The sequence below is a fragment of the Colossoma macropomum genome, unplaced genomic scaffold, assembly GCF_904425465.1.
Source record: "Colossoma macropomum unplaced genomic scaffold, Colossoma_macropomum, whole genome shotgun sequence".
Lineage (NCBI taxonomy): Eukaryota > Metazoa > Chordata > Actinopteri > Characiformes > Serrasalmidae > Colossoma > Colossoma macropomum.
In genome coordinates, this window is record NW_023494793.1 from 6,051,087 (window position 1) to 6,073,435 (window position 22,349).

The following is a 22,349-nucleotide window of genomic DNA, read 5'->3' on the forward strand; positions in this document are numbered from 1 at the left end:
TTTATTGTTTTATCTGTTCTCCCCAATATGCTGAATATAACTTCAGCAAATAAACACTGACTGTGTATTTAAATGTGCAGAAGTGTGTTCCCAGTAGAGAACGTGTTAACTTTTTTTTTATTCAACAAAACATATCATTTGATCAGGAGTGCACAAACTTTTGCACATGACCGTAAACGCTATTGTATTATTATTATTATTACACAGAATGTATGTTATTACATAGAATGATCTAGTAATAGTACTAACTCTAATAGTTTAGCAGTGCAACAGAACAGCTCAAGCAGACATGCTAATTGGACAAACCATAAATAGAGTTACTAACCACATGTAGGTATGTCATTTGGTGGCCATTCGCTTTGATTCTCTCTTAGCAAGGTTAGAATTTTTGACTGAACAGCTTCTTTAAGTCACACAAAACAAATCAAATGCATAGAAATTTCCATCCAGCATCTGCACAGCTAGATGACATTAAACAGGCACCACTAGAGGGCGCTCTCCACCAATATATGTGTAGAGTTGTATGTGAATTATGATTACATTTTGGTTGTAGTGATTTTGAGAAATGTAAACACATGTAGTCATTACCAACTCACCAACGATGAGCCAACTAAACCATTACATCACTACTTACGCCCTGTTTATTTAAGATTTCACTAGCGTTTGCTGGGGTAGATCCTGGCTGTGTGTGACCATATTAAGTGCCGTTTGTGGGACTGTGCTGACCTCTACAGGACTCAGTCAGACGCCTGAGGGAACAGGCAGCAACCAAAATTACACATCATAGCATTTCTGAGATTAGCACAGCATAACTACTCAAATGTGCAAGTACTGGTTTCGCAGCTTTAAAACAAAACGTGAACAACTACCAAAGCGATCCTGTTGAACATGTGGGCTTACACATTACATAAAACACAAAAACAACAAAAGGCCTCCCTTTGGTGCAAAGTAACAACATTCATCACCCGTTTATGCCAACAGGAAGGCCATGTGGCATGGCTGAGGAAACGGAAACACCACTGTGGCCCTATTGGGAATCCATTGTACAAGAAAAGGTCACAGTCTTTAGTGGTACGTAACTGGGAAGATGAAGGTTAACCAAGAATTATAGGCAACTTTGCCACAAAACACAGGACTGAAGGCGGAAACAGCACATTGTAGCTGATAAATCCCCATAAATAATCCTCACAGGAATTTCTCCCAACAGTATCTTTACTTTAAATTGACAAAGCAGTAGCAAAAAGGCACAAAAAGCTTAAAGGAATATGCCAGTGGTTTTTAACCTAAACTTCATCTGCCGTATCTGTGGCACACAGTCAGCGACCACGGACAGCAGCCAATGGGCAGCTGCTGAAACGAACTTCCGTACTTAAGTACAGGGACCTTATTGTCCATTGGAAACGACTGTACGGTGGTGTGCAAAAGTTTTGGCACCCCATGCTCAAATGACGTTTTGTTGATTTGAAAGGTTTTCAAGTGAAAATAGGCGAACACATCCTCTACAGAGAACACACTTCTGCCAAGTTTAATGCACAATTACTGTTTATTTGCTGAAATTAACATGTTGGGGGAAAAAATTAAAATATAAAATGTGACCTGTGCAAAAATTATGGCGTGTTTTATGTTGTTATATCCCCCAATATGTTAAACTCAGCAAACTAATAGAAATTGTGCACTAAAATTAGCAAGAAAGTGTGTTCTCTGTAAACGATGCGTTCTCATTTTCATTTGAATCAACAAAACATGTATTTCGCTCGGGGTTGTTAAAACTGTTGCATGCTGTGTGCTACAGATGGCGCTGTTTTCTTCCACTGTGCCGAGCACACATCAGAACTGCTGTCTGTAGTAATCGACTGTATGTGGCAGACAGAGATTTGGTTAAAAATACTGGAGTGTTCTTTTAAACAGAGCTTACAGTCTGACAGAAGCAGCTTTGAAGAGCGTGTTCTTTGGTTGTGGATCCTTGACTAATTAGCAAAGACTCCAACGATGATGAGGAGAACAATGACAGCACACACTGCTACACAGATGGCAAGAAACACCCTTTTCTGAGGAGAGAGAGAAGAAGAAAAAACAACAACAGAAGACAATAAGTTAAAACATCATTTATCCACCCAGCACCAGCCCTGAGTTTGTGGTCGTGCTTACATGACAGTACCTGCTCTGTGATTGGTCAGGGGTGTTACTGGAGGCAGCATGCTTATGCGGGATTGGCTGCGGTGGTGGTGGAGGAGGCGGGGGTTTTAGTGGATTTTGCCGACAGGCCCACAGACAGGCCCACGATTAGTGCAAGCACAGCAAATATCACCAATGCAATCAGAGCCAAAATGATATATTTCTGTCCAGAACACAGAAGAAAAAGTTAGCACTCACCCCAGCGTTAACACACCTGAGCCAGGTAAACAGCATATCGTCACTTCAGAACAAAATCTCCATCTTTGTAGCTTTTTAATTCGTCACATAAAACCTGATGTCACCTTGCATAAAAAAACTTACATAAAACCTGCCTTTCATATTGTGTGAACATTTCACAATAATGGACCAACAGAAATGGCCACAAACTATCTCATGGTAGCATCTACTTTCAGCACAAAATGTAAGTGACAAAATAAAAAGGTCTTCAAAAAACTGGGTACTGGGTAGCGCTGTTGCCTCACAGCAAGAAGGGTTCGATTCCTGGCTGGGCGACCAGAGTGTGGAGTGTGTGGAGTTTGCATGTTCTCCCTGTGCGTGTGGGTTTCCTCCCACAGTCCAAAGACATGCAGTCAGGCCAACTGGACATGCTAAATTGCCCCTAGGTGTGAATGTGTGTGTCTGTCTGTCTGTCTGCCCTGCGATGGACGGGCGACCTGTCCAGGGTGTTTCCTGCCTTCCGTCCAATGACAGCTGGGATAGGCTCCAGCATCCCAACGCGACCCAGAAGGATGAGCGGTTTAGATGGTGTGTGTGTGTGTGTTTCCTTCAGTGAAACAGGCTGAAATATTTCAAGCAATGTCATTTCCTGCAAGAAAACTGTTGTGCAGTCTTCATTTGTTGATAAAAAATAAACTGTATTCGACATATTTGTGTCTCTAATTTAATTTATGTTGCAACCTGTGTACCTCTGGCCTCCCTAACTCCCCCATAACCTACAGATAAAGACATTTGGTTATTTTTTATTACATAAGTTGTTTCTATCAAAATGAGAGGTCATGTTTCTGTGCTATATAATTAGGGAAGTCTGTCACAGAATCTGTTTTCGAATTTTTCCGCTATAGCTTAAAGGGAAAAAATTTTGTGAATATTCGGAAAACATAAAAAAAACAAACAAACAAACCAACAAAAAAGTTTGGATGGAGTCATAGCTGCCGACTTACACTGAAAACTATTGGAGATACGAGTTTTTTGTGAGACACAGACGGTATGTAACTCATAATTACAGAGGGTCTGGGGGTACCTGGTGACCTCTAGTGGCCAAACAGTTTAAGTCCTACCTGATACCAAAAGCATGTCTTTCCATTTTCTTATTTTTCTTAATTAAATTTCTTCCTCAAATGACAATTCAGTCACTAATTTTGTATCTAATGCTGCGTTTTCTGTTGATATCTGGCTACCAATACCCATACCCATCTAAGCCATATCTGATAGGTGCTAAGGCTAATGACTCTTTCCAGGCCTTAGAAAACCTCCATGAAGATTACCTGGCTCAGGCAAGAAGTAGTCTGGCTGGGGACTGAAACCCCCCTGTTGTAGGCCATACATACAATACGATAAAGGAATGGTTCTCAACCTTGATCCTGGAGTAGAAATGGGCATTATGGCAATAACAACATTACAAAATTTATATATATCACAAAAGAGGTTTTGTTTCTGTAATAGGCTAAATGCAAAATATTCAGCATTGTCTGGGTGACAGACAGCAACGCCACTTCTGAATCTCTTTGCAAAGAAACATGGAGTGGATCACTGTTATTTAAGTAATGATGTTATAATCAGAAAAGCTTATTGTGACTTGATTCATTATGGTAACTATATTATTGTCATATTGCTCACCTGGAATCCCTCTGCACAGAAATTCAAATATGGCACATATTAATGTCTATTTTATTAAGTAACACTAGTTGAATATCAAATATGGATTCTGAAATATGCATGTCTTTGACCTTGTTGTCAGTTTTGCTGTCCACAAGCCCTTTATCAGAGGTCAGTTTCTGACCACAGGGCCACTGCTGCCTGGAAATATACATATACACAAATACATACATATCGCCGCTGTCCAATGAAAAACATGTATCTCCATTTTTTGCGATTTTCACTTTTCTGTATCATTTGAGCTCAGCAACTGTCCTTTACATTGTGTGAAATTTCATAATGATTGGACTGATAAAAATGCTCCAAAATTGCTTAGAATAAAGTCTTTTTCCATTACCTTCAATTGAAAGTAAATAACGTTTTTGCCCTCTCCTGTAAAGTTACTATTTTATAGATACTTGTTTTTCTTTGGACAGCGACAATATACATATATCTTCAGGCACCAGTGACCCTGTGGTCAGAAACTGACTTCTGAAGAAGGGCTTGTATGCTCTTTAATTTAAGACTTCCTAACCATCACAGGAACCCTGTAATTAATGGCCCTTTCTGAAGGCAAAAAACACTAAATTGTGCAGGACAGGGCTACTACAGGTCAGTTATATTTACATATTTAGCAGGATCAGGGTTGGGAACCACTTTGGTGAGGTAGTTTTAAAACAAAAAACAAAAAAAAGAAAAAAGCCAAAAGCTGCGTGCAGGTTAAAGAGTTACTGCCAAAATGAAAGCGAGACTCTGGGCGCGTTTAGGCCTGTTTAAACCTGTATGATGTGAGATAAGCAGTAAGCGCTGTGAGGTGAAGCGCGAGTTTGTGTGTTTTCGTACCCTGCGGGCTCTCTTCTGGTACCTCACAGCTTTCTTGCACTCTTCGTTGGCTTTGGCTACGTACTCCACTGCATTACTCACGTTTTTCTCGATGTTGTCAACCATCTCACCCTGGAAAGGCATGAACACAGGCATTTCAGTTACAGAACAGTCCCTCGCTTCACCTTTTCAATACCTCAATGTGCATTAAGAATACACACACACACACACACACACACACACACACAGCTGTATAGCTATATACACAATATAAAATTTCAAAATCATCTGGCCTTGCATAATGAACTCTTTCATCCTTTATGATTTTCCATTCTTTGACTATTCAGTTCTTCATGGTCAACCAGGTATAAAGGGTCCGTTTTCTAGACGAGGGAGGTGCACAGTGCTGTACCTGCGTCTCCACCAGCATGGCCATGTCCATAAACATCTCATGAAGCTCTTTGATGCTGGACTCTAGCCGCATGATGTCTTTATGTCGGGACTCGATCTCATTCAGAGCCTGCCGTGTGATTTGAGAGTCGGAGATGATCTGAGGACAGAGAAAACCTCGTTCAGCAAGCAGATATCTATATTAGCACCCACTATAGGCAAAAAAAAAAAAATCTTAATTCTGTTGGTATCCAGGCCTTTTCATATTGTTCTTTTCCTATTTACTTTAACTGTGTCAGTCTGTACAGCACTTTGCATTCCAACATTTGCATGACAAGCGCTATGTGAATAACTGTTTGATTGCAGCAGTCATTTCACTGAAAGGAGAGATAAAAGATTGCGGTGGTTAGAGGAAAAGTTGTTGAACTTTTACTCTAACCACCACTGAGAAACACTTATCTTTGTTTCGCCAAACAAAATGGGCTGTAAGATGCTTTACAGACTGGTTGGAACAAAACAACATTAATATTGATCCAGCAAAAACTGACACAACTGAGCTAAACTTCATATTGCTGCAGTTTTATGTCTCAGTCCGATTTGGTTAGACTCTGAAGATCAGACTACACATTTGGCGAATGGTATTTGGTTCATTTCTGGCTGATTCCAGGTTGTTTAGCTGTTCTTCTGTCACAGCTGCCGACTGAAAAGCTGCTCAGTGGTGATGACAGTTTCGGAATTTAGTGTAAGGAGCTGGAGAACGAACTCCCGGCTGTGCAGCAGTGAGCGGAGCTCGTTACTCTGATGGAGCAACAAGCTGCTTGTTAAGGAACTATAATTTGGCGGAAGGAACTGCTAAGGTTAAAACATATTAAATGCCGCGTTCACGGCCCAGTTTATTAATTTATTACTTTATTTATTTCTTACTTTATTTATTTAACTGTTGTATAAAAGCAATAGAACACAGAGGTTGTGTGCTTTTGCGAATAACATCAAGCCTGTGATTTGGTCGCAGGCATGAAGTGAAGGCGAAAGGCGTTACTTCGCATTGACACACTCCCTCGCGTGTTCTATTGCTTAACTGTAAAATTGAGAATTCTATTAATATAATGTAAAATTAAATGAGGACTCTATTATTACATTGTAAAATTGAATGGGGGATTCCATCGTTTTATTGTGAAACTAAATAGGTATTTGATTATTGCACTATTTGGGGATTTTATTATAATAATGTAAAATTAAATATGTATTCTATTATTTGTTGTAAAAGTGAATGTAAAAATGAAGATTTCAGTAACTCTTTAGTGCAGCTTTGTAGTGATTCTGGTCAACACGCAGCGAATCAAACTCACATCGGATGTAAAAATGGATGGGTTCCCGCTCTCCAGCATGTCCTCCAGTTCCTCATTTGTGGTCAGTCTTCCAGCTGCAGGATCACACACAAAGACATCTATTTATCATGCATATAAATAAACGCTAATGTTTACAAACACAAGAATTTCATAACGAAAGGAAGTACTGTGACCTTCGCTAAATGTTTAGGTGAAGGTGTGGTGCATCCCTGGAGTTCATATCCATTTCAGTGTGAGCGAAAGACAGAGAGCAGTCTCACTACACTGCAGGGCCTGTGTTGATTCAGCTGAGAGAGCGAGTCAAGGAGAGCACTCAAGCACACAAACTCAAACGCAAATGATGCGGAGGGTTTTCTGGCCCTTATTCATCGAAGTTGCGTGCGGTCAAATCTGATCGTAAAGGAGTGCAAGTGAATTTTTATTTCGCTTAAGTTTTGTTATTCATCAGTTTCATCTTTTGTGTATCCGTATGATCAAACATCTGGAGGAGTTTCTGTACACTAAAGCGAAATAGTTTAACAACTAAACAACAGAACTGTTTGATTTGGTTAACTAACATAGCAATTCAGTGTAAAAGTGGATGTACTTATTTTACATGCACACTGGTGTAAACAAATGCTGCAACTATTCCATGCTCCATTTAGAGACATATTACACTGTGCTTTTGTTTTATACTACTGACTCCGCCCAAAAAATGAACAATACAAAACAGCTCATTCAGAATCATCTCACACACTGCAATAATACAGCATTTAAATATGTTAATTTAGGGAAATAATCACACTACAGTAACATTTTACTGCCTTAAAAAACTAAGACAATTTATTCTTTCCAGTCGTCGTAATTTTAACACTATTAAGTTTGGTCAGTAGGGAGAGCATTGCAGTCCTCAAACTCAGCCACTGGCTCCGAGCCGCTACATGCTGTTTTATTGGCTCCCTACTGAAACATTTGTATGAGTTAGAGCGTACTCTGTTTGCTTCTACATCATAAGAAAGTTTCGTGAATCAGATGCAGAGTAGTCTGTGTGTCATTAAAGGAGGTTAAATCTTTGGTCTTTTTACACAACTCTTACAGTTTGAAAACACAATAAATCCTACCACAACCCTCAATTAGGGCCCGAATAACTAGAAATCCTTGAGTATTTGTTTGTTATGCTGGTTTTCCCCATTTAGTATCCCGAAGCTTCGCTTTTCATTAACGCTTTAGGCACCAACACAATTCTAAGACAATTTTCACAGTTAAAAGCTTATTTATTACTGTTTTAAAAAATAACATTTTATCATTAAATCAGTTTTTTTTTATTTCTGTACAATTATACACTGCTCAAAAAAATAAAGGGAACACTTAAACAACACAATATAACTCCAAGTAAATTAAACTTCTGTGGAATCAGACTGTCCACTTAGGAAGCAACACTGATTGACAATCAATTTCACATGCTGTTGTGCAAATGGAATGGACAACAGGTGGAAATCATTGGCGATTAGCAAGACACACTCAATAAAGGAGTGGTTCTGCAGGTGGGGACCACAGACCACTTCTCAGTACCTATGCTTTCTGGCTGATGTTTTGGTCACTTTTGAATGTTGGTGTTGCTTTCACACTCGTGGTAGCATGAGACGGACTCTACAACCCACACAAGTGGCTCAGGTAGTGCAGCTCATCCAGGATGGCACATCAATGTGAGCTGTGGCAAGAAGGTTTGCTGTGTCTGTCAGCGTAGTGTCCAGAGCCTGGAGGCGCTACCAGGAGACAGGCCAGTACACCAGGAGACGTGGAGGAGGCCGTAGGAGGGCAACAACCCAGCAGCAGGACCGCTACCTCCGCCTTTATGCAAGGAGGAACAGGAGGAGCACTGCCAGAGCCCTGCAAAATGATCTCCAGCAGGCCACAAATGTGCATGTGTCCGCACAAACGGTTAGAAACCGACTCCATGAGGATGGTATGAGGGCCCGACGTCCACAGATGGGGGTTGTGCTCACAGCCCAACACCGTGCAGGATGCTTGGCATTTGCCAGAGAACACCAGGATTGGCAAATTCGCCACTGGTGCACTGTGCTCTTCACAGATGAAAGCAGGTTCACACTGAGCACATGTGACAGACGTGACAGAGTCTGGAGACGCTGTGGAGAGCGATCTGCTGCCTGCAACATCCTTCAGCATGACCGGTTTGGCAGTGGGTGTGGGGTGGCATTTCTTTGGAGGGCCGCACAGCCCTCCATGTGCTCGCCAGAGGTAGCCTGACTGCCATTAGGTACCGAGATGAGATTCTCAGACCCCTTGTGAGACCATATGCTGGTGCGGTTGGCCCTGGGTTCCTCCTAATGTAGGACAATGCTAGACCTCATGTGGCTGGAGTGTGTCAGCAGTTCCTGCAAGATGAAGGCATTGAAGCTATGGACTGGCCTGCCCGTTCCCCAGACCTGAATCCGATTAAACACATCTAGGACATCATGTCTCGCTCCATCCACCAACATCACGTTGCACCACAGACTGTCCAGGAGTTGGCGGATGCTTTAGTCCAGGTCTGGGAGGAGATCCCTCAGGAGACCATCCGCCACCTCATCAGGAGCATGCCCAGGCGTTGTAGGGAGGTCATACAGGCACGTGGAGGCCACACACAATACTGAGCCTCATTTTGACTTGTTTTAAGGACATTACATCAAAGTTGGATCAGCCTGTAGTGTGTTTTTCCACTTTAATTTTGTGTGTGACTCCAAATCCAGGCCTCCATTGGTTAATAAATTTGATTTCCATTGATGATTTTTGTGTGATTTTGTTGTCAGCACATTCAACTTTGTACAGAACAAAGTATTCAATGAGAATATTTCATTCATTCAGATCTAGGATGTGTTATTTGAGTGTTCCCTTTATTTTTTTGAGCAGTGTATGTGTCAGATATAAACAGGCAGCTCATTCAGAAGGTTAACTTTCAGTGTTTCCCAATAAATACCGGCCACAGTCTAATCTGTCCCACACAAAGCTTCATAATGAAGCAAAGATATCTTCTCATAATAACAAACAACGCTGTTTTGTGCCGTTGTTTCTGCAAAGCATCTCACTACCAGTCAGCCCCCCTCCCCTACCCTCCCCCGTGCTCACAAACACACACGCACGCACTGGACTGCCTTGTCACCTGGCTGCATCCGAGACATGAGGCATTTTGAGGACATACCAGCGTTTGATGTTTGATTTGAGGCAAGTAATATTAACTTCACAGTATCCAGTGCAGTTATCCACTAGTCCAAACACAATGCAGCAGTTATCATTGATAATTACCATCAGTCTAACTTTAGCTTAGTTAGGGAACATTGGAAGATCTTGGTGAATGAGGCCCAAAGTGCTTTCTCAAATTTGTTCTTGAGAAAGGTCCAAAGAAAAACTCTACGTCAGATTCACGACACGTTCTTAAACCACAGAGCTGTTCACTCCTTTGTGCTCTTGAATGTGCGCAGATTCTGTTCTTACCTAAGAATAAATCTCAAATAAGATCAGACTTACATTTCATAAAGTAAGTTTAAAGAGGAAATTTCTTCCTAAGAATGGTTGGTGCATGACGCCCATTAACGTCAGTGTGTCCGACTCTGGTCTCCACGCTTTAAAACAGTGTGAGAAAAGGTAAATATGGACTTTTATGTATTTGTACTATTTATCGTAATAAGAAATTGTGGACATCTGGGTGGAAACAGGTCTATTTTTGGCTAAAATTAATTATGAAAGTAGTTTGTATATCAATTCTGTATATTCTCTATTCAGTAGTTTGTATTTTCTATAAAAATAAACCAGTTAAACACGGGTTACCAGTTCCGCTTCATTTCTAGTTTTTTTGTTTTGACCATTTGTGAACTGTTAAACTCTGTCACCATGTTTTGTGGGTGTTTCTTTTTGCTGTGTCTTCACCATCCACACCCATACACCCAGTGTGTTTACGATTAAACTACTGAAGCACAAAATTGCTTTGAGCACTAAGTTCTTCATAGATCTAACCTTTTATTTTTGCTCTCAAAGTGCACCAGATTGATGTACCAGATTTAGAATATATAACATCTTCTTCCAGGGAAGCGTTAACCCTTCAACCCTCCCACCATAGGTCTGCCCACCATAGTCTCACAAAATCCAGTGGGAAACACTGACTTTAATTAATGATTTTTTATTCAGCCAAGTTTAAACAAATAATCACGACAGCCCTGAACACAAGACAGTCCAAATAAAACACATTAATGTAGAATAGCCCAGCTGCTCCCACTGGATTGTGCCTATGTTTATAGTATCTGGAGAGAGAAAAGGAGGGATGAGTTGAGGGACCATGTAACTCACAGCATGTTTATTTATATACACGTAATCCTGTCTGTAAATAACTAATGTAGATGTCCTCTTTAGAGGATATTGAGAGAAGAGGGACCTTAAACTTTCTCCCTGTGACAGTTTAATGTACCATGTAACAATTTAAAAACATGCAATTCACTCTCCAGTAAATAAAGGCAATACATGGACACTAAGCTGCCAAAACAGCCCATTTTAAATATAGGAGTCATGAACGAAATTGTAATTTGTAATAATTAATTTATTCCATATCCCTTGCATATAGTTAAATAATGTTTTATTGTGTTTACCTTTTTTACCTATTTATTTTGCATTTCTTCTTGATGAAAATGAACAAATGCAAAATACATGCAAAATAATAACAGATGGAGCTGGATGGGAGCCCTGAAGTAGGATGTCACTCAGGACCTGCAAATGACCAGAAATGGTCCTGGATCTGCCTTTTCACCCTGAAGTTATAAGTAGAGTTTTTTGTTTGGGCTACTTTATGAATGATCCACTATATACGGCAGCTGACTGGAGCAGAGGTCACTGACATTTATCAATCTAGTCTAGATCTCCTAACGAGAACATCTGGGGACAGCCCTGAAAATGTTGGGGTAAATGTGGATCTGAGCACAGACTTATTAGGTCGGGAACAAACTGAGTGTGATATTTCTAAACTAATCCAATGCCCTGTGAAGATGGGCTTCAGAGTAAGGGCGAATGGTGCGCTCATCAACACTGCTTGATGGACAAGCCTGTTGTTGGTAAATTAGCATGGCTGAAAAGTCCCCCCAAAAACCCCAATTAAGCATACAGATGTAAATCGCATGTGAAGACATATGCGGCACAAATAAACATTTCCCTTACACAGATTAGAGGAATTCAGGGCGGGTTTTAGAAGTGGCGTACCCTGGTTGTGGAGGATTTCCAGCATCAACAGTTTAACAAATGGTCCCCAGACGTGTACTCTCGCTACGAGATCACAACTGGCCTCACGAGACCAATCAGTCTTAAAGGCAAAGTAAGAAAAACAGCCTGTTTAATTCTAAAGCTGTGTTTACAAGTTGGTAAGCGGTCGTCGGTAAACTGAATTTTCTGTTGTTTCCAATGGAGCTGCGATGGATAAATCTGCCACTGCCGGCTGCAAGAGCAGCGCACCAGCAGCCAGAACGTTCTGTCAAGAATTTAATTTTCCCAATTTTTCCCATCAACCACAGCGATGGAATTTCCACCTTTCCACCTAAACAGTATACACAGCTAAAACTCTCCTCTTATAAACAAACGTTCGCCAATGATGCTGTCACCACAGCAATGTTTGCATGGCTTCATGCTGCCACCGGTTGTGTAGCGCTTAGGAGGAATAGGATGAGGGTTTTTTTTTCTCAACGCCAACACGTAAACGGAGAGTTTGGAAAATATATCACAGCGATTTTGGGAACAGAAAAACCACACAAATGCATAAATGTACCTAAAGAGGTACCCACAGGATATGGCCTCTTAAAATTTCCACTAGCTCTGCTTATCCTATTCCAAGTTTCATCCATCTCATTCACATTCTTCTACTTTTATCCTCAACCTTCTCAGTCTACAGTCTCTAACTGCACACCAGTGAGGCAGAGCTACAAGGAAAGGGTTTCTGTTAAAGAGTCCAGGCAGTGTACAGTGAGTAAAAACTCCAGCAACACTGTAGTATCTGAGCCACTCATACCAGCACCACTCTCACTACTGTGTTAGTGTTACTGCTATGTTGAAAATAATGATAATAATAATAATAATAATAATAATAATAATAATATCTGGTCACTCTTTCCATAAATGGACACGGACGCGTGAGGGGGGGGGGCCTAAAACTGTTCAGCGGCAGATGATCTACACGGCCAATAAGGAGGTGGACAATGAGACAGACGTCTCCAAGTTTGCAGTAATGAGGCTACAACAGAATTACATGACTTACCACTGACAAACCCATTCGCAGACACTTAATCACATGATCCTAAGCATAAACATAGACCTAATCACATGACATGCTGCCCTTGGCCCATTGTGCTGAGGTGTACCTGGCTCTCTGCTCACACGTTACCCCGGAAACGGCTACAACAGAGTCTCTGGTGACGGAGCCGGTCGTCTCATGTGTCAGTGGAGAACGAAGACCTCATTAGCTACTGGCCTCAGGGGACACACACACTCTCACTCACACAGAGCCCCCGTTTAGAGGGCAACACCCACACCTGCAAGCTCAACAAGTACTTTTATTTTCTTCTAATTGAGATTTACTAGCACACTGTCAAATAATTCAAGTGAGGAAATCCCCACAAATCAACGACATTGTACTTGTTACAATGTGGCCTTTGTTAATCATCAAACTCATCTGAAATTAGTGTTTGACATGAGTTGAGGAACCTCGTTAATAATTTATGACTGATTATGGTAACTTTACTGCCTCAATAGTAACACAGGCTGGGGTCTACAACCCCTTCCATCTGGACTCTTTTGTAGTCGAGTTATTAAGTACCAGCTAATAATCATGTATCGTTGATACATATATTAGGTAGTGGAATTAGCTGCTTGGCTAAGTATTGTTCACCCTGCCATTAACCATGCCAGTTACAGACTTTTTTCAGTTTATACATACGTTCACTGCACTCTGAATTTTAGCAGGAAAAGTGTAAAAAAAAATAATAATAATAAAATGAAAAAGAAATTCTTTCTAATGTTACATATTTCCATATTTAAGAAACATGTGATGTACTGTATGCTCCACCAGAGGGCAATGAAGAGTCTGCGTCCTTAAGTCCAAAGAAGGAAGCACAGCAAAACTACTGCAGCCGTCTAAAGTCTTCTGTGCTTAAACGAGAAGCGCCGCACTGCATAGCGGATATACACAGTACAGCTACAGCACGTAGAAAGCATAGCAGAAAGTTCAATGTGCCCTGTACTCATACAAATGTAACGGAATCTAACTTTCAGTATAATGTAGAGAATTTATTATGTTTGGTATCAGCTAACTAACTCATTGCGGTAGCCTGTGTTTTTTGGTTTTGCGGGAATGGGGGGCATTTGACTGAAATGCCTATCCCTACTTTACTCACAGAGTCACGCTCTGCTTTTCCTTTATGCTGGTGTCTGACGGCCATCAGAGTATGTATGTATTTGCCTGTGTGCTAAATAGTTCAGTAGCACTTCAAGTACACACATGTGCTGGAAGATACGATCTAGAAGGAGAGGCGAGTGTGTGCATGCATGAGAGTGAGTGCACCACAGACACAGACACTGTCTAGGCTGAGGTGAAGTGACTTACAAGTATATGCATGCAGTAGAATTCATGATGTATAAGGGAAGTAAAAGTGAGCTTAGTAGTGAGCAATATGATGAGATTTCATTGTTCTCATAATAAACTACCTCCAAAAACATTTTCCTGACTATATTTCAAGTATCATAGCACTTCTACAGCACTGCATAACTGCATGCTCCTTAAAAAACACAGAGATGTAGACCAGGAGAGCCTGGAAACAACAACCAGTGGTACCACATTCAAATTAAAACTGAAATATTTAAGCTGATTGAATGTTAGACCTCTCATTTATTCATTTGTTACTAATTGTTTGATTTTTGTTTGATTTGTTGGTGCATTTTATCCTCCGAAAAGCAGAAAAACAAAGTACTTTATATATTAATAAATGTTGTTATTTTAATATACAATAATAACTTACACAATGTATATTTAAATCTTATAAACTAGACATCAAAACATTTTCAGATGCTTTATTCAGTATTTAAAGGATCATGATGTGCTGTAAATTATATCCTTAATTATCCATGTACAATAACTTTGTCAAGTTTTGATCACTACTTTTCAAATATATGCTGAATATGATGAACTCCAGATTTCACTCTTTATGTTACACAGCTTTTTCAGTCATCTTAGAATCATCTACAGATCAGGTCAGCATTCTGGACGCATCTAACTTTTCTTCATTGTTATACAGCTTCCTTTAAACGACAGTATATTGTGATAAATATGGTGTATCATGAACATCTTCAAGTATCGCAATGTTACAGCTTTCCCATATTGCCCACCCCTAACTGTAAGAGTGATCAAAGGTATCTCACTGATCTCCAGCTGTCTCTGGATTCTGCTCTTGCTCCGTTCTCTGAAAGACACTTGGGTCTCGTTGTATTGGGTCATCACATCCACAAACTTTCGAGACAAAACAGTGTACTGCAGAAAGAGAGAGAGAGCAAACACACAATTCAATCAGCCTGAACTGCTTCCCCATAAAATAAACAGGACACAAATCAAGCCTGTATTACACGGATTTAAAATCTGGGACACTCTAAAATAAATTAGCTGGAGTTCCTCTGGGCTGAACATGCCAAAGACACCTGCTGAATCACAGAGCTGAGGAGAAGAGGGTAAAAGATCAACCTGTGTTCTCTGGATGCGAAAGTCCACCGAGGCCCGACTGGCTTGATCTTCTGGAGGAAGACTCTGCTGCATGGCTGAGGGGAGAGAGAAAGAGAGGGAGAGGGACAGTTACATTAAATGACATTTGATTTATTGTCATGTCACAATTTGCACAGAACAAAAGGTGAACTAAAAAAAAAAAAACCTATGTTTATGCTCTTGACATCACCAGTTAAATAGTTAAGCTGAAAAATCAAAACAAACCCATTTGTGAGATAACAAAAACATGGCCAAACAACTATTTGGTGCATTCAAAAAAACAAACAAACAAAAAAAAACAACACAACAACAACAATGCACACATGAGCTCAGAAACAACAAAAGACCATGGAAAACAAATGTGTTGCCTGCTGAAAAAACAGCTTCACAATAGTTGTCCAGATCAAGAACACACTTACATCTGAGTCATATTCAATAAACAACAGATGACTTCACCAGAGTAAATACTGAGGGTTTACCACACATTGTAAGCAGTTGTTGAACCTCTAAAAAGGAAGACCAGATTAGAATTTGCCCAACAATTGTCTCAAAAAGCCTGGACAGTTCTGGAACAACATCTTATACAAAGATAAAACAAAAATGAAATGATAGCAGAAAGATGGGAAAAGAAGAGTATGGAGAAGGGAAAACTGCTCGTGACCCCTTGCATACCACTTACCACATACCACATACTGGCCAAGCATGGCGGAAGTAGTGTTATGGCATAGGCATGTATGGCTGCGAATGGAACTGGTTCCCTATTTATTGATGATGTGACTGCTGAAAAAGCAGCAGTATGAATACTGAAGCGTGTAGGGCTGTATTAACTGTCCAATTTCAGCCAATGATGAACAATGACCTGACAAAAGCAACTCAAGACTTTTTCAAAGTAAAGAAGTGGAAAGTTTTGCAATGTTCTGCAATGTCAATCACCTGACCTCAATCCCATTAAGCATTCATTTCACTCACTGAAGGCAAAACTAAAGGTAAAATACTGCAAGAACAAGCAGGAACAGTAAAGGCAAGAAAGAAATCCAGTGTCAGGTGGTCACTGAATGCAAAAAATGACAATTTAATTAATGATTATGTTAGTTTAATTACTTTGGGGGGTATGTATGTAAATGGCTGGTATTCCTTCACCTGATTTGGATGTAAAATACTCTCAAATTAAAGCTGAAATCATGCACTCACTGTTTTCATTATTTAATTTCAACAGCAATATGCTGTGGTAGATATAGCTAAAACAACAGTAACCTTGTTGGCATCCAAATATTCAGCTCAATACACTGGAAGCTAACAAACTATGTCAACCTACCTACAACAAAATGGGTTGTTACACTGCTTACATATATTTCAGAACAGAGAAGCTTTGCCCACCTTCTCTCAACTCTCTGTGGGCCACTGCTGCACCACTGGGACTGTAGCCCAGGTCTCATTGGTCGAGCTCAGTTGTGCTTTGCAGAAAGACTGCCGTGTGAGATTCTCATGGGGCTTTCATCAGCATCTCAATGGCAGCTCAAAAGTCTGAGCTTTTGGCTGCAACTGACGAGAGTGGGAAACTGGACCATAATTAACACCTTGCTGTGGTCAGTATCTATAACTAACTTGTTTTGCATTTTTAAAGAGCTCACATTAAAATCTCACAGTTAGACCAAGTGACAATGATACATGAATGTACTGATAGGAGTCACGCACAAGGACTCTAATGACCCTTATGGCAATGATGATATCCACTATGCTGTCCGTTACATGTGCTGGTAAGAAAAGCAGGGCACCAAGTTTTTAACTGTAATTACTGTTTTTAATTCCAGTGTCCAACTAAAAGGTAATAAATGAATAGTCTCATTTATTGGCGGATAATATATCGCCTACCAGCATTATGGACCCATAGTTTGACCCAGGTAACAGCTACTGCCATTGTGCCCATAAGCATGGCACTAAACCCCAAGCTGCTCAAGGAGGACGGTCACTCTAGTTGTTTAATGTACTGAAACGCATCAGTTAAATGATTGTATAAACCTTGTTAACACGTCAATACACATATAACTGAATCCACATGGTCATTCATTATGCCATTAAAACTGTACATGGATGGTCCTGAGCAAATGCCATATCCCAGCTTTCCCTCCCACTGGATCGTTTCCACACAGATGTTGCAACTCACTTTTGAGTTTGGTCCGCACCACATTGGCATTTTTCTTGATTTCAATGGTTAGTTGCTCAAGCTCTTCTTTTGTCTCTGAAAGAAAACAGAAAGAAATAATGCTTAGCGTCGCTACATTGCAAACAATTATCAGCTGTTTATTCGATACGCTGAGTATTACAAAGGGAAAACTGATATACAAGCCATGATTTCCAGGTTACAGCATAGCAAGAACACAGAACTTGTATCCTTGTATTTTGTAGAACTGGGAGTATTTTAAATACCACTTTTGGTAAATCATTAAACCTTTACAGATGTGAAATGAAGCAGGATCTGAAGAAGAATCACGTATGTAAACTGATTCACTGCCATAAGTTTGAAAACACCTAAACATTCCTTTGTTTAGTGCACCTGCATCTACTTAGACTCTGGACTACTCGCTGATTTTAATTTAGGACTGTCACTATAGATTACATTAGTAATGGTGTAATTTACTGATTATTTAGACAAACAATTGAGTAATCAGAGTGTTAAAATAATTAAAAGGACAACAGCAAACCATGTATAGCTGTACAAGCAGACAAATTAGGAAGACTTTAAAACATTTAAACATTAATATGGACACTGTGGCAAACATTATTATTGCTGTTATTTTTATTTTTATTATTATTATAATTAATAATAATAATAATAATAATAATAATGCAAATCAATACTACTACTACTACTACTACTACTACTAATAATAATAATAATAATGATAATAATAATAATAATAATAATACATTTAATTTATGTAATTTAATAATGATAATATCATTTATAATTTATAATTATATGCACCCATGCATATTATATGCTCTGCGTCTTACTGAGAGAGCAGTAAAAAAATTTAAAATATACATTATCATACAAACTGCCATCTAATCACTACTGATCCCTCAAGAAGGTCCATTTTAATTTATTTACTTTTTTTTAATTGTGTAATTGTGACAGCCCCACTCCAAAAAGGCAAAAACTGCTCTATATAAAAGCTGAGAATGCATTTATGATTCAGTCATTGTGTCTTAACCCCTCAGATGAAAGATAAACTCTTAGTGTGGGCAGTAAGTAAATATTAGCTCGGTCACCTGCTAGCTCTAACAGGTCACTGTTTCCATGTCTACTGATTGCACGTTAGCCTTCATTAGTCATTGTCACAGCACAATGGCCAAAAGGAGTTACGCTGTTGTAGACATCTGAGGTTCATCTTAACTTACAACAGAGTGTCAAAGTAATCTAGGCTGTGGCTGAGAGGTTTTAAAAGCCAATGAAACCAGCGTGACCAAGCTTTAATCACCGTGAAACAAACAGCACTGTACAGAATCCTGCACTGGCACACGAAATATTGCACTGGTGTGAGATTTATAGGCCAAGCCTGAGGCCTTAGTATGCAAATGTTAATGGCAGGCTGAGTGAATGTGTGAATGTGCATGAGGTTCTGTGTTTCTGCCTCTCAGGAAAGGCTTCACTAATGAGAAACAGCACAGATTTGTCCACACAAATGACGCACAGCTGAAGCAATCAGCACATTCCACAGCTGGGCGTGCACTACATGACTTTCAAAATCCCAACAGAATTTAAAAAACAGGGCACGTTACACACTAAACACCAGTCTTTTACAGAATTTCTTGTCTTTTGTCATGAGAGTGCACACATTTGGTGATAAGGCAAAAAGGGTTTGAGCTACAAAAAACAGCCCTCAGAACCAAAAATCTCACTGTGATCATGAGATACAAACAAAGGCCTCTTTTCCACTGTAGGGATGAACGGTTCCGGTCACGGAGAGGGACAATTCTAGTGGCATTTCCACACGGACATGGTTCTACGGTCACTAACAGTGCTCAGCAAAATTACCTACCCCTGCTCAGGGCCACAGCGCTTGGTTCAGCTTGCTTACATGGTTGCCAAATAAATGAAATGAGCTATTTATAATCCATCATTCAATAAAGATCGAACATCAATCTAAGTGCTAACTAGAGAGAAGCTGTTTAGCATTAGCTTAGCATGCTAACAGCTCTGCTGATCACAGAACAGGTAAGATTCTCGGTAACAGAAGCTACACTGACGCAATTTGAGGCGACAGTAGTGCAAATTTGAGGAAGCAAAGTGGAACAGCTGGTGATGAGGTGACAGAAAGACAAAAATTAAACCTGTTCTGTGGTGTTTGGATCTGTAAGCGAAAGCTAGCCAGCTCCTCTCTTCTAGTTAGCAGCACTTAGCTTAGCTAGTGGGCTATAAGACAGAAACTCCTATGAGTTAAACTTAGGCCTGTACATTTTGGCTACAGCTAAGTTTAATTGTTTTAAGTCATCGCACACAAACAGTGACGCTGCAAATTAGCAAAGTAGCTTCTCTCTAATGTTATATGTTCTTACTTAAACAGCATGAGGGGAATATATTTGAAATACTTTTTGAATATTGAATAATGCTTTACAAATTCAAATATTAAATATGCCTTAAAGGTCCTTCTTTACATAACACACACACACACACACACACACACACACACACACACACACACACACTTACATAGTAAAAATTTTAAATGTTCTTCCATGAAGAAATAATACTAACCACTGCAAATACAAAAATGGTCAACTGACCCGGCCAATTCATACTATACCCTCTTTCATAGCAATTTCACAGCTTTACTAAAGGTTGGCCAAAATCCCATTCAACCTGTAGCACTACAGCTCATGTGTTTCCTCAAAATAACATTTGAGGTTGTTTTTTTCTAAATTATATACATCTTGCATGCAGCAAAAAGCCACTGTTGGCATTGATAGGGTGTAGTTGTTTGTCATATCATCAGCATTTTTAGGGAAAAATATGATGGGATAGAACATGTGAGGGATTTTCCAACATCTTCCTTTTTCACAAGTCCCATACTGTCATTATGGCAAAAAAACAGAAAGTGCAAGAAGAGTGGCTCAAGCTACACTCGTAAAGTCAACCAGTCAATCTGTAACTGAAGGAAAACCACATAAGTTTTTGGAAATGTTTATAGACAATTGTGTGAATTCTTATAATGCTTATAGTCTGGAAGGTTTTTGAGCATCTACAACCATGAAGTAACCTGAATCTGTATCACGGCTTAAATTAAAATTGCATGTATAATTTATTGTTTGTATCCTTTTATGCGTTTACAGAAGGGCTATTACAATCTAATTTGACCAGATAGCACTATTCTGAAAAATGTGACGTGTTTGGAAAAGGAAAAATAAGACATATATGGATCGATGGCAAAAACAATCACTTCTCATAAAGAGTATATTATTTCCGATAAATACTTATTACTGCAAAAGATCCACAAACATCAGCAGACAATTATCAGGAAGAATTCCATCCTACTGGGCTATATCACTCTGGCATACTGGCTCCTGTTCCAGACAAATGTTATCAGCATTAATGTTTTGTTCTAATAGCTGCAATGAGGATTTAATTCAATTCCTTTCATCCTCTTCCTACAAAGATTGATCGAGCTGCTAAGAGCTGCTATTTGTGCTGTGAGTGAGTGCGATGATGTCAGGTAAGTGCGTGCATGAGCGAGGGAGTGAGCAATGGAAGGAAATGGAGATGCACTGTACTGCATTGATTAAGGCTGTGATGATTACTCGATTAAACTTGATTTTAAAATACAGCAGTGATCAGATATTTTATGATAATGCATAATTTGCGATTGGTAAATAAATGAATTCAAACTAATGATATGTCAGACATAAACAAGACGATGGCAAAAAAAGTCATGCTATTTTCTTCGCCCTCTGATAAATTTTTGCAGGGGACACGAACTCTCTCAACCAGTGACTAGCCACATTTACATTCAGCCTGATAATCTGTTAATAATCCGACTAATTGCTCAATCGGAATAAAATACGTCCATGTAAACACCTCATTTAGAGTAGACTACTCCGATTGAGACCATTCGTCATACAATTTCTATCTGATTGAACGAGGTGAGTAATCCTGTAAATAATCAGTTAAATAGAAGAATAATATCCGTGTAAACACCTGTATCTGATTACATTCCCCTTTGGAAAGTTTAAGTCCGTTCTGCACATGTGCGTCACATCATAGTGAAAGTTTATAACATTCAACATGGTGGAGCAGAAACTGGTCTGCAGAGGAGACGAAGTTTATGCTCTGATCTTTAAAAGACGGCGGTGGGATGGACGTCCAGCTTATGTGTCTCAGAACACGACGTCTTCCTCTCGGCCTTCTTTAATAAGGACATGTGAAGGACGTTTTCCTGAGTCTGACATCATTTTAAAGTAATTAAAAACACAAGCACTGCTCACTGCTGCTCGTCTCACTCTGAATGGACTCACGTGATGCTCGTTGTCATGGTAACGGTTCTCTACGCATGCGCGTAATTTTGGATCTGATTACCTGTAGTGAGCATGTAAATGGAGATTTTTCTTCAGATAGTTAAGTAGAGTGAGCATATAAACACCCAGTCTTAGGCTATAATCGGAATGTATTCAACTGGACTGGCAAAAATCTTTGCATGTAAACACAGCCACTGTGGTTTATTTGTGCCACGTTCAATGTGTAACGGCCTTAAAGGGAAAATACACAGATTTTTAAAAATTTCTGCATAATTCAATTGCTCAGATGCAAACACGGCTTTGATGTAAAATGGTTCACTGTGTGAAAACTTGCAGATTCACACTTGCAGTGGTGGTGATAGGAACCAGGGGTTGTGTTGACTATGATACGACACAATACGTTACGCTTGTCAGATTTCTCTGAAATTTGTCTTGCATCACAGTGGCTCCATTACATAACACCCACACTC

General features: G+C 39.7%; 1 protein-coding gene across 2 annotated transcripts in view; it reads right to left on the minus strand.

The window, feature by feature from the left end:
* Window positions 1–1,683: 1,683 nt before the first annotated feature.
* Window positions 1,684–22,349, minus strand: part of stx2b (syntaxin 2b) — a 30,796-nt gene continuing 10,130 nt past the window's right edge. The window contains exons 4-11 of one of the 2 annotated variants that reach the window (XM_036578288.1): window positions 17,531–17,605; window positions 15,349–15,422; window positions 15,033–15,141; window positions 6,612–6,685; window positions 5,285–5,422; window positions 4,894–5,004; window positions 2,159–2,338; window positions 1,938–2,048 (exon numbers count right to left, since the gene is read on the minus strand). In XM_036578288.1, coding sequence (XP_036434181.1) covers window positions 2,201–2,338; window positions 4,894–5,004; window positions 5,285–5,422; window positions 6,612–6,685; window positions 15,033–15,141; window positions 15,349–15,422; window positions 17,531–17,605 — 719 coding nt within the window. In that variant the 3' untranslated portion in view covers window positions 1,938–2,048; window positions 2,159–2,200. Of the gene's footprint in view, window positions 2,049–2,158; window positions 2,339–4,893; window positions 5,005–5,284; window positions 5,423–6,611; window positions 6,686–15,032; window positions 15,142–15,348; window positions 15,423–17,530; window positions 17,606–22,349 lie in introns of both variants that reach the window. The other variant, XM_036578289.1, reaches the window with a different exon arrangement.